Below are 13,417 nucleotides of genomic sequence, written 5' to 3' on the forward strand. Positions count from 1 at the left end.
CGGTTATACAATGTATATATCACTATAGCCACGGTTGAGATTTGACTTTACGCTACCTGTTCTATACATATTTTGTTGGGGTTTTTTAAATCACAAAAAGGTGAAGCAAAGAAAAAAATTACAATCGCGTTCACCAAAGGCGTCCATCACACCCCCCCCCCCCCCTCCCCCACTGAAAAATAACGTTATATATACAAAACCAAGAGAACCTCAAAAACAAAAAAAAGAACTGGAAACGTCTGAATACTTTTATAATGAATGCATTACTATCATTCAAGGAAAAATTCAGCTGCCATGAGTACTTTCTGAACTTTGATTTTTTAATGGTAAAAAAAATTCCAATGTCGAATACTATTTGAACGAATTGACATATTAACTGGAGTTGCACGAAACAAATTAGTAGAAAAATTAAGTAGAATACTAATAAGAAAAGAAGCAAAAATATGTCACAAGATCCCATTTTGCAACAGTTTATACAGGTAATAATTTAGAAATTTTTATCTTTGATTACTGAAACGAATCTTTTCGCTTAAAAGCATGTGCATGCAGTTCGAATTTACTCCATTTACACGTATCTATCTTGACCTCCCGTCATCGTTGATATGTTAACAACAGAACATGATACTGCAATTTCAAAACCAAGTTAAAATACAAAGGGTATTCTTTAATATAAGTAGCTATAGTACTTAAGTTTTTTTAAAATAATTCTATCCAATCTCCATAGACCGAGTTAATATGTTAATGGTGTGACATATTCTCTTCTGTTGAACAGCTGTTGGAGAAATAGCTTTAGTCTTCTGGTCGATTTTCTTTACTAAGACACTTACGTTATAGATTACAATATACAATTATATGGAAAATTACCACTTTTAGTTCTTTGATATTTACAAATTCCCTCAGTCCCTCTACACATGGACCAAAATTAAGCAATTTTGTTGTACAGCCTGCATGCAGTAGTTAGTATATGTTGTTTTTGGTCCAAGCATAAACTGCAGAAAATACCCTTGTATGATAGTCATAATACATAGATCTATAAGGCCACCTTAAAATAATGTTTGTTTGGATTTACCGCCTGGAGGTTTCTAGATCCTGGAGGGAGAGAATTTATTTTTTGTTTTTCAAACTTGAGGCGGGAGGCAATCCAAACAAACAATATATATATTATTTTGGCCTAATTGAGGTATATCATACCGTTAATAACATTTTCATTTGTTTTATCGTTACAGAGTGAGCAACAGAAGCAGAAATTCCAGGCAACAGTTAATGAACTGACAGAAGAATGCTTCGATTTCTGTGTCACTTCTCCAGGAAACAAATTAGGGTCCTCTGTGGAACAGTGCATTAAGAACTGTGTAGACCGATTCATTGACACCACAAACTTTGTTGCAAACCGTCTACAAAGATCAGCTCTGTCAGCAACCCCTTCATCAGGCTTTGACTAACAAATAATCCTCCAATGATTTTATATTCAGATATCGATATCATTTTGTTTGGATTTGAACTTCAATCTCAATTGATTATCACACATACAGCATGCAAGGATTCCAAATGGAACTAACTACATGCAACTATTTATTTATGTACATGAATCAATTGAAGAAGTTAAACTCTTGTGAAATCTATCTTACTTGATTATTTTCATTAGAGAACTTTTTCACATTATTTTTCAGAAAAAGATTTGTTTATGCTTACAAACATGAATTTTCAATAAATTGTTTTTCATGAGCATTCATGGAATAAATTTAGATTCACCATGCTTGATGAACAGCTTCCTTACAACGATTTACAGTGTTTTAAAGCTGAACACAACTTGGGCAAAAGCTACTACTGTGGTTTCATTAATATTCCTCTTAGTCCCCCCCCCCCCCCCCCCATTTTTTTGCAAATTCAAAAAAAAACATTATCCTTTTTTGCTTGTCAAGATTTCTGATAAGTCTACCCCCCCCCCCCCCCCCCCCCACACACACTTTCAATTTGCTTCCAACACCATGTATTATCACATGAAAGTTAACCCTTCACATTCATTAAACCTCCATTGCAAGTATAAACTGGGCTGGTGCTTAAATTACTAATTAAATACCACAAAAAATAAAATCAAAAGAAAACGTCATTTTTCAATGGTTTTATCAAGATGTCACTTCAAATTTAATGGTACAAATAAATAGTGTACATAAATGAGCAGGTAAAGTATTATTTAATTTCTTAACATTACTGCAGGTTCATTGTATCTGAAATACAACAAAGCACTTATTACCAGTTGACAAATGAAACATGAAATTGTTAATTAATCAATGGAGAAAGTAATAAAATGGATACAAACATACAAGCATTAAAATAAAGAAAAATTATTTAACTATGTTACATGAATTATATGTTCTTTGAATAGCATTTTTTAAAATATGAATATAATAACTACATCTGAAAGTTACATAGCCTTGAAAAAAGAGGAGTTAATAACAATGAACGCATATTGCAAAACATGGATTTCCTTCTATATTTTTACGTGTTTCACGGAAAAACTTTTTATTCAATGTTACAAAATCAGTCAAATAAAATATTGCTTTGTTGATTTCTTTCTCTCTCCAATATAGAGCAAATTAAAAACTTTAAAACGCTCAACACAGGTCTAGTCATTAGAAGCACTGAGGATGAAATTCAGTATTTTATGAAATTGAGATTGCACAAATTGATTTCACAATGATTAAATTTACTACATCTGTTATGTGTTTACTGCTGGATCAAATCATTTGCTTCTAGCTACAATAAAATTGCCCTTGATCTATAATATTCAATCTCTGAAACCTGTCTACCTCATATTTCACATTTGACAAATGGTATGAAATAAACCATGTTATGATGTATATATAAATGCAATAAATTAAAATCTACATTTTTAGAAATTACTGAATACATGTAATAAATGAACAAAAAAATGGTGAAGAATTTATACTAGTATTACACATCAAGAGGTCATTTCTGATCATGGTCAACCTTTAAAGTAAATACATAATATATTAGATGACGTTTGACTTTCTGACCTGAGTATCACTTTGATGATCTTGACTTACGATCAGTCTACCTATATTATGTTAAATAAATCACAAGGTTAAATGAAATATATATGGACAATGTGTGTTCAACTAAATTTAGTAGAGGACATTCCAACAGATCTACAGAATATGGTACATGTACCTTCCACAACAATGACTTTTAACTTTGTAGACAATGCTTTTAATAGTGAATCATGAACAACTCGGACAAAACAGCAACAATCTCCATCCATCAGTCATAGGCTGAACAACTTCTCATATGTACATAAGGGGACAATAATGTACAGTATCTGTACATTAAAGAACACAAAAACAAAAAAAATACACAGCCGATAGTCACTCCATGTATCTGAGATCATTATACAGATACCAAATAAATAACTGGGTAAGAATATATACCTCTACACATGCATCTGTAGATCTATCTGAATTCAGTCGCCAGTTCCTTTTCATTATACTCTGTTTTAAATAGACATTAAATAAGTGGATACTGATTGTAGTCAGGCTGTATGTGGAACTCAGTCAACACAGTTTATACATTTACAAGCTCATTTGTAAAATAAGACGTGGATAATTCATGTACAAATGTGTACGTAAGCTATAATATAACACTGATTCACAACCAATGTGCACAAAAGCACAGATCTTATTAATGTAAATTGGCGGTAAAATCATGCTGGCCAGCCTTAGTTTCAGTTTATTTGAGAGAGAATTACAGGAATATCAAGAAAGCTATTTTATGGAAGAACCTAGTATTAAAGCTTAAACGTAACAACAAAGGTGTCAATAACAGCAGTAAGAAAATTTATAATAAGCTACATGTACTTTTTGCATAGCTAGTTTTCCCAAAATCTAGGTACATTTCAACCAATAATTCAAATCTGATCTTACAATACTAAATGCTACTCCTCAATTTAAAACTCTAAATCTATGATCAAATACCCTATTAACAGTACAACAAGTAAACAATTTTGTTGATACCAATTAACATTTCAGTATTAAGCATTAAATCTAGATTTATAAACATAAAATATCACCCGAAACAGGAATGTACACGTTAGTGACATACAAGTTATGATGGTTTTATAATACCTTCAAATTTACATCCAAACGCATGAAAAAAAAAGTCACAGCAAAGGTACCTATGTATGCTAAAATAAATAATATACCATATAAAAAACCCATAAAAAAAACCAAACAAACAAATGCTGAAAGCATTTTAGAAAAGAAAAGAGAGGGACTATAAATATATTATGTTTGATAACATGCAAAGGACTAAAGATGAAACAAGCTAACAACTCTTATTCCTCAGTCTTGGTCATATTTTCAATTCTCACACACAGTTGAATTTCACAAGATTTTGTATGACTAGATGATGGTTTTTCCTCCACTTCAATGCTCCAGCCAAGAAGGGGCAGAAGAGTTGGCAGATTTGAGTTTGATGTTGAACTGCTTCAGAGTGGCATCCAATGCTGTGGCATTCCCGGTGAAATAGGCTGATGTTGCATTATGGAACAGCAGTAGTTGCTTGTGCATCACTTTCACCTATAAATAATGCCAAGCATGCAGATATTGTTTTATTGATTTTCCTGATTTACACATTAGTTAATTACATGAATTTAAGAAGAAATACCTTGCTATAGAGTCAACATGTGCAAAACTAATACCGGTATATATAATACAATACATTTTGTATAAGTATATATTTATACTCCATACAATGTAAGATCATAATATACCCATATTAAACAAAACATCAAACTAAATAATTTACTCAAGATATACTTTCACATTAAAAAAAATCTTTACTTAGTCAAGTACTACATGGATAAGATGGAAAAATTACCCTATTTTCATCTAGGAACTTCAGTTTGATGGAAACATCACCCCTCAGCTTTTCAAATTTGGTTTTATGATCCTCGAACTTTTTCTGGGCTTCCTCTAACTTGTGGGCAGGGGTGGTCTCTCTTGGTCCCAACTGAAGTGCTTCAATGTCATTCCTATATGCATCATACTCCAGCCTATTTGACACAAATAAAAAATATTTATTCTTATGCCATTATTTCTTTTTCTTGCATTGAATATCTGCCAGTACTGCATGGATATCAATTACAGTGCAATTATAAATCATCTTTGACCAAAAAAGGGCAATAAGGTTATATCGTGTACTGTTCACTATACCTTAGAATTCATATCAAATCAATTTAAAGTGAATACGAAATTCTGTAAGAAAGAGATCAGCAAGGATTGCTGGTCTAAATAAATGAAATATTTTTTAGTATCAATACTTCTCATTACACATTCTGACAAAAAATATAATGCACTAGTGTCTACCCAAAGGCAAAATATCTTTGAAGAAAAGTAAATGATTATGATTTTTTACAACATTTTCAAAAAAAAATTTGGTAGGTGCATATATTGAATACTTATGATACTTTGTACATATAACTGACCTGGCTGCCTCATAGTTCTTAATTGTGAGAAGTGTGTCTTCCATTGTCTTGTTACATAGAGTATTTATGGTTGAAGTGAAGAAATTCATGGCACCTGTAGTAAGACAACATAAGGTAGTTATTAGTAAAACCTTATAACAAGGTACAATGTTAAAAAACAAAACAAAACCAAAATAAAGTACTAAAGCAAACAGGGATTTGTTGTTAAATCTTTCAAAATGAAAAGTAATGATGATTCCTTACCCAATAGGACTTCCCCATTTTTCACCAAATTCCTTTGTGTCTCACAGTTGTATGAGAATTCTTCCTGTAGCTCTGGATTTCGCTGAGACTGTTCAGCAAAAGCCTCTCCCAAGGCTCTCTGTGTTTGCACAACCTGGCTAAAATGGCTTGTTAGTGTCCGCGCCAACCGCAAAATGTTGGCATACTTTCTCTGCATATCTTTCAGGGTTTCAATTTGAGTCTCTAGTTCTAAGTCCACAGTTTTGGACCCTTTGCCAAACTTTTCAGAAATTAGCTGTTTGGTACACTTGAAGGTATTGAAACTCCAGTGTTTAATGGTTTCTAGTTTTGTCTGAGCAGCTTGCATTGTCTTCGGTATGAAGTCTCCACCATTGTTTTGAGGAACCCCTTGTAAGGCCAGAGAAATGTTGCTATTTGCTGCAAAACATAATCATAAAATCAATCGAATTAAAAATCCAATCTGCAAGCTTTTTGCTTTCTACAAATACAGTAAACACATTTAATTATAACAAAGTGCCAGAGATGGGCGATTTTGCTTTGTTATCAGCGTAATTTGTTATATATAATAAGTTTACAACATGTAATAAAGTTACAGGAATGAAATCACTTCGCTGTCAGCGTTAATTCATTATGAGTGTGTTTGCTAAGACCGTATTTTACTGTACAAAGAGAATTTGATGTTGGTTTAAATGCAAACAACAATTTTCTACCGTATAGGATACTAGAATCACATATTTAATACCTGGGATGTATATACCGGTCTCATTTAATATTTTGATACCCCAAAATATTGAACCTAGGATCAATATATTATTGCGATATTAATTTATGAACCGGGGTTCAATATATTGCTGCGAAATACTGAGCCCCCTTATGAAATATTGAACCCCAGGTTCAATATATTATGGCCGCGATATATTGACCCCGCCTGTAATTTTTATTGCTATTGAACCCCGGTTTCAAAATATCATGGCCGCGATATTTTGAACCCTCTCTCCAATAGCAATGAAAATTAGAGGGGGTTTCAAAATTTCGCGGCCATAATCTTTTGAACCCGGGGTTCAATATTTTATAGGGGGTTCAATATTTCACAGCGATATTTTGAACCCGGGTTCAATATATCGCGGGGTTCAAAATATTATATGACAATGGTATTGTATAAATACGTAGTCTTCGTTCAAATTTTAAAAAAAAATTAAATTATTTTGTACAGTACTTAAAAAATGCAAATACTTATAAGTTAAAATCAGAGTGACATAAAAATGTAAAATGACATTCATCTGTACAATCTAAAATTGATAAAAAACAAGTTAATTGCAAGGAATGAACAAGATTAAAAAAAAAAAGGGATTAATACATACACTTGTTATAAATACTACATGAATATGTGCAGGTGATTAACACATATTCAACAAATTCAAATTAATATTCAATTCAAACTGTTTCCCAAAATATAGCATAGTAACCAACATTTGTCTTTAGTTATGTCAGAAAAATAATTAAAATATGAAACGTACATCTGCACCAAAAAATATGTGAAAGAAAAAAATCAAAAACGGTTATTCATAAAATCTCAAAACAAGAAAGAGTTCAAAAGCAAACACACCAGGAGGCATAGTATGAGAGCGAGAGAGACCAGATTGTGCTCCAAAGTTACCAGTGGATGCTCCCGGGTATGAGGATGTCATGATCTTGTTCGGGGACCCACTCTGCACAGTATTGTGAACATCTGTCAAGTCTTGTCCATCATTCAGGATATCCTTTAAATCCTGTTCAAACATGTCATTTGCTTTTGAATCTCCATTATAGGCTGTGTTTGAATCTGCCATCCTCTATGAAAAATGATAAATCAACAGATTTAATAAATCAAACGTATGAAATCATTTCTGTGTGTAATTTACAAAATATGAACATATATCCATTAAGTGATAAAATATATTGTCACACCTCTTGGGGGTTTTTTGGCCGAAAAACTACAAGAGCAAAACTCTTAATTTTTTTACCATACATAATTTACACCAACTCTACTTCATTTGTGAAGTTTTAAGAAAATCGACCATCTGGTTCATTTTAGGGGCCACCTCAAAATACAGGTACATTTACCATAGAAATATATATAGGAAATTGTCATTTTGCGCAATTCAAAGCAGATTAAAAAATACTAAGATAGCATTTTTTTTCAAATTGTAATATGTTATTAGTAATATTTATATTTTCTACCTTATATTTAAAAATTTCTAAATTCTATTGTCTTGGTTTTATCATAACGTCATAAAAGCACAATGACAACGCTTACCTACCGTGCATTGGAAAAATCGTTTAAAAATAAAATTTTTCTTAAAAAATTTGAATATTTTTATTTGTATTTTGTCTAATGTTTTAATTTTATAAATGCTATTGAAAATATTTCATATAAAGTATAAATACACCAGTGTTTTACTAGAATGTGCAATGAAAACTAAAGTTGGCCTCCTTAAACACAAACAAATTATCATACTTATTCCTAATGATAAACACTGGTAATCAAAGATTCAAAGCCCATTTGAATGAAGCATCACCAATCTAAGAGGTCACCATCACCATGTCATATCAAGATAATAGTAAATACCCTATAATATGATCTGTTACAAGAAAACATATACATGTACTATAGTGCAATATCCAACATACTGGTATCACATGATAGATTAATAATGTCTTACATTTTGCTGTGTTTTCTATTTAGCAGTTTTTTTTAGCAGAATGCAGCTTCAAATCTACTAAATCAAGTACCGGTACATCATTGATTTTAAACATATGTCATAATGTGTTAATAACAAAGAGGTATATTCAGAAAATTGCTTAATCAAATTCAACCCAACCTTTAAGAGGAAATTACTGCTAAATATTGTACACATTTAATATAATACAATTACATTTATATAACCAATGACATTAATTTTTTTAGCATTCTTGATAATCAAGGTACTAAGACTGTATCTGAATCAATAGTAAACAGATATGTTTCACATTTAAAGTTACATTAACAATTTGAGACTAATTTAAGTCTAAATTGCTTAAGACCAGTAGGTATTTACTTCAAAATGTAGTCAGCTCCATGACTATATCCAACTAAGCACTAGCTGTACTGTCTGCTCCAAAACCTTAGGGTAACCCTGACATTCAGAAAATTGCACGAGTCTAAATTAAGCTACCCGTTTCTCATATATGTAATTACACCAACCATACACTTTTGAATTGGTTAGGGTCCATAGGTATCTAGATATGCGAGTCTTTTGCCTACTCCAGCATCCCATTCATATGGCTCAGATTCAGCATCCAAGCCCATCATGCATGATCATGTACATTAAAATATCAACATCACAAGATACATTATTTGTGCAAGATAGGACAATTTAGTAAGTTTTTACTAAGATAGTAGTTGCTTGTATAATATGGGTACCAGAGGAGTGTGACCACCAATTGGTATTCTAAACACCAACCGGTGGCTTGTGCAAGACTCTGGTTATATCATTACCATGGAATCAGAAGCTTATAACTATACAACTTTCGAGACATGCTGAAGCGAAAGCAAGAAACATTGCATAACACATATTTTAAAATTCCTACATAGGATACACCCATAACTATTGCTTACCTAGTGAACGCCTTTAAAAACTACCAAAAATTGAAGTATATAACAATGTATGTGTGTATCATCTGCTGTCTGTCTGTGTGTCCTGACACCTTGTCGATGATGACGTATTACATACCTAACATGCAAAGCAAAAATGATCAACTTCCCGAGTTGTCCTTAACTTTAAAAAAATCATTTCATAAATAAATAGGATTATATCAAATTCGTCCATTTCTATGATAAAGGCAATGTCGGAACGGTTTTAATTTATCCAAAATTATCGTTCTTTTCACGTTTTATAAAACAATGGGATTTTACCTCGGAATCGAAGTATCAAAAATTTATAAAACACCATGTTGATGGACTGAATTGCCTCTGCAAAAACTGTTGGCTGCAGTAACTAGTATACACATCAGTGTTTGTTATTCAGTGCCTTGGTCGCTTAAATTATATCTCCATTGCAAATATGCAAGGAACTGAGAGAGAGGTTACTATGGTAAGTAAAACATGAAAATGTCAATTTTGATTAAAATTAATTAAAAGAAATATGTACATGTATGATGTACCTACAAACTAAACTTCCAATGGGCAGCTTTTTTTTAAGGTTATGAGATACTCAATTAATATTTGAAATATCTAATTCGAATCAAATATGTATTGTAGTTTAATATTGATATATGGTCACATGGACAATTTATGGGATCATAATTTGCATTTTCATAAAATTAATTGTTTATACCTGCTGCACCGGCAGCATGCAGGTGTCAGAGGAGTCATGTACACATGACATGACAGCTGGACACTCAACCAATAGATTCAGTCAAGTTTTAATAATTCACAGTACCCATGGTTGCTGTGACAATCATGAAAGTATATGAACAAAGTTCAAAACTGAAACTGGACCCTTCAGTTTAAAAACCAATGCTGTACCAACTGAGCTAAAGGATAAACTCACTTTCTACTAGCTATAGTGCTATTAGGGGGTAGTACTGAGCTTATATACATATCTATCCGAATATTAAGAGGATCTTATGATATTACTGTATTTATTCCATACCATATTTATAAATCTTTATTTGAATAAACCATTGGTTTGGAACATTGTTAAATTACCCTGTACTTTATTTAATTAAGTAATAAATTCATTAAATTCTTCGTTTTGTTTTGGGGGGTTTTTCTCATTATAATAAATCCAGAATTTAACAATGCTGCATGTGTACCAGTATATAACATTCACTGAAAATTTGAAGGAATTTTTCTCATTAGACTTGTTTTAAACTTAGTTAGATGGACCATTATTTACTATTTTAGTAAAACTAAACTTGCAACTTTTATTGAAAAGGTTTTAATGATTTAACTTCCCCATTGATTTATTTTTTTTTTCTTCTACTGTACAGCTGAGGGATGTGTTGTTATCCCACAATATTATGACAGAGAGGTGTTTCAGCACATGCATTACCAAGTTCAGACAGAATAAACTCACTGATGAAGAGGTAAGATGTCATATGAGGTTTGGTTAATACCGGTACCTAATGACAAGGCTCTCATGTACCTCGCGAATCGCGATAATTTTTAACATGAAAGTGGGTTTTCAGTAAGCAATACTGTATATTTTGATTGGCAGTCAGTCAAGTTACAGTACGTTATAATTAGTAAGATGTCAATTCAGAAATCTGTTTCATTTTTTTAGTAAAACGGTTCATGATCCTCCAGTGATGGAATAAATGCTATATCATCACGAACAAACGGTTTTAACTTGCCCTATTCTGATTTGTTGAACTGTAATAATTCATACAATAAAATACAGTTTATTCACCTTGAAAGATTGGATAGATTGCTTAAAATTTTTGCACAATTCCATGGGGATCCTCATAATGATTATCCAATATGCCAAAGCAGACACTATTTGCCTGTAATTTATCATGTTTATATGTACATGTATAAACATTACAATAGGTTAACTGGTTTGCTTTTCTTGATAAGGTTTAATGTACTAAGTGGAGTTTTGAATATAGACTCAGGAATAAAAACAAAACAAAACAAATATCTACTTTTAGGACTAGGAGATGAAATTTAAGATACTTTATTTTCTATACCATTGGACAAAATAATCCTTTTCCAGATGCAGATTTTTCATATAACTTACATTTAATTTTAGAAAATCAAATCTTATATTGTATGATAAAAAAATATATTGTAACAACTAAGCTATTTATACTGAATTATATAGCCAGCATAACTTATCATAAGTCCATTTATTGAGAAAGGTATTAAATGTGTAATTCTTACTTTGTAGTCATCCTGCATTGACACCTGTGTAGGGAGATACATGAATTTTAACCAAAGACTGATGTCATCATTTTTTGAACAGCAGCAGGCTAGAATGAAGGCTATAGCAGAGGAGCAAAATGCACAGGTTCCACCGCAACCGGAAATTGTCCAGAAAACTTGATATTTACTTCATCACTCTTATGTACATTAACTCACCTCGGAACAATTTTCACTTTACTTGAATGTTATGAAAACTGAATGAGTGTATTTTACTTTGTATGTTGATTGGTACTGGTTCAAGACAGTTTTTGAAAACTGTTCATTAATGATTGTAGGATAGAAATTAGAAAAACAAGATCACATTTATACATTTTGATTCCATGAATGATTTTAAATGAAATAAATGAATGTAATGTTCAGTGACCCTGAACAAACTTTCAAGGACAAAGGTTTTGGTAATTGCAGACGTGTAAATTAAGTTGTCCAGATCAATATATACTGTGGAATCATTTAAATTAGTGGGGGCCAATTTTTGTGGATTTTGGGTTGTTTGCTTATTTGTGGGGCTGTAATTTCATAGATGTGTCAGTTTTCAGCTTCAGTAAAAGGGAAAACTAACTCCTTCAAAGTTTGTTTTGATAGAGGATGTAAATTCTTGGGGAAGGGCTATACCCATGAATGCCACAAAAAATTGAGCCACCACAAATTCTAATGATTCCACAGTATTTTTCCCTTTGTCCATCTTAACTCATACTTCACATACTGCCTTAGGATAGGGAGTGGGCACAAGTGTTTCCAGGTGAAGATCATAACAGGTTTAGAACTTTGTGAGAAACCCTGGTTCTACCCAAGATTCTCTCCCCTTTGTCCCTTATACTAGTATGAGGCGTGCCATTAGAGATTACATGTATTACCATCTCAATGATGTATAATTATTTATCGTACATGTGTATATGTAATCAATAGCATATTCAATTATTCCTTTTGGCAGTCATTGATGTAATGAAAAGTAAGGCAAATTCATAGCGGAAGAGGATGTATTTAGAGGTCATTAACCCTTCGTGCATGTGAGAGAGAGAGAGAGAGAGAAAGAAAGGAGGGGATCAGAGAATAGAACCCATTTAAAAAAACAAAAAAACTAGGTAACACTCTGGACGCATAAAATTTGTTATAGATATTTTGAGATTCATTTTGATTTCATTAAATTAGAACTATGTTTAAACTTGAAATATTCAAGAATGAACAGGAGCTATATTATCGCCAATGAAAGCTATGTTGTTAAAAAGCAAAATGCACACATACCGGTAGCAAGGGTAGTGTATATTCCTTCCCTCACATTTCATTGAATGGCAAAATCCAACCATGCAGTCTAAAGGTTCAGTATTTCAGGAAAGAAATTAAGAAAGAAATGTTAATTAACATTCTATCGTGATACATAACGGGCTTTTATGATAGATACAGACAGAGAGAGAGAGAGAGAGCAGCAACACGCATGATTTAGGATATTCGATGATATAAACTTTTCCCATAAATTATGTATATTACTGTATACACGTTCGGTATAAAAATCATTTAATAAAATTTATCAGTTAATTAGTCGTTTTATATAAAACCATTTTTAATGCGTGTTTGGTAGTTTGGTTTTTTTTATCAAATGTTAAAAATATTTTAAAAAGCAATATTATATTTCTTTCTTCTAGAATATTTACAAGTTCTATATACTCCACTGTGCGGAAAGGTTTCAATTCTTTTTATTATGCAATATCAGAGCAATATTAAAGCTG

At 31.9% G+C, this 13,417-nt stretch overlaps 3 protein-coding genes across 4 annotated transcripts; 2 read left to right on the top strand and 1 right to left on the bottom strand.

Moving 5' to 3' along the window:
- Positions 1 to 337: 337 nt before the first annotated feature.
- LOC128156008 (mitochondrial import inner membrane translocase subunit Tim8 A-like) lies at positions 338 to 1,751 on the top strand. The gene is made up of 2 exons (XM_052817959.1): positions 338 to 479; positions 1,227 to 1,751. The coding sequence occupies exons 1-2, from the start codon at positions 444 to 446 to the stop codon at positions 1,440 to 1,442; spliced, it is 252 nt and encodes an 83-aa protein (XP_052673919.1). The 5' UTR covers positions 338 to 443; the 3' UTR covers positions 1,443 to 1,751.
- Positions 1,752 to 2,107: 356 nt separating this feature from the next.
- LOC128155279 (arfaptin-2-like) lies at positions 2,108 to 9,503 on the bottom strand. 2 transcript variants are annotated; one of them, XM_052816908.1, is made up of 6 exons: positions 9,384 to 9,503; positions 7,404 to 7,578; positions 5,747 to 6,163; positions 5,504 to 5,597; positions 4,897 to 5,071; positions 2,108 to 4,595 (listed from the first exon to the last, which is right to left on the bottom strand). In XM_052816908.1, exons 2-6 carry the CDS (start codon positions 7,573 to 7,575, stop codon positions 4,443 to 4,445), a joined length of 1,011 nt encoding a protein of 336 aa, XP_052672868.1. In that variant the 5' UTR covers positions 7,576 to 7,578; positions 9,384 to 9,503; the 3' UTR covers positions 2,108 to 4,442. The 2 variants fall into 2 exon arrangements, with proteins under 2 accessions (XP_052672868.1, XP_052672867.1); XM_052816907.1 differs by having other exon boundaries at positions 7,353 to 7,578.
- A 194-nt stretch (positions 9,504 to 9,697) lies between these two features.
- Positions 9,698 to 13,200, top strand: LOC128155280 (mitochondrial import inner membrane translocase subunit Tim10 B-like). Its single transcript, XM_052816909.1, has 3 exons — positions 9,698 to 9,858; positions 10,760 to 10,855; positions 11,659 to 13,200. Exons 1-3 carry the CDS (start codon positions 9,829 to 9,831, stop codon positions 11,812 to 11,814), a joined length of 282 nt encoding a protein of 93 aa, XP_052672869.1. The 5' UTR covers positions 9,698 to 9,828; the 3' UTR covers positions 11,815 to 13,200.
- Positions 13,201 to 13,417: the final 217 nt, after the last annotated feature.

The sequence above is a fragment of the Crassostrea angulata genome, chromosome 7, assembly GCF_025612915.1.
Source record: "Crassostrea angulata isolate pt1a10 chromosome 7, ASM2561291v2, whole genome shotgun sequence".
Classification (NCBI taxonomy): domain Eukaryota; kingdom Metazoa; phylum Mollusca; class Bivalvia; order Ostreida; family Ostreidae; genus Magallana; species Magallana angulata.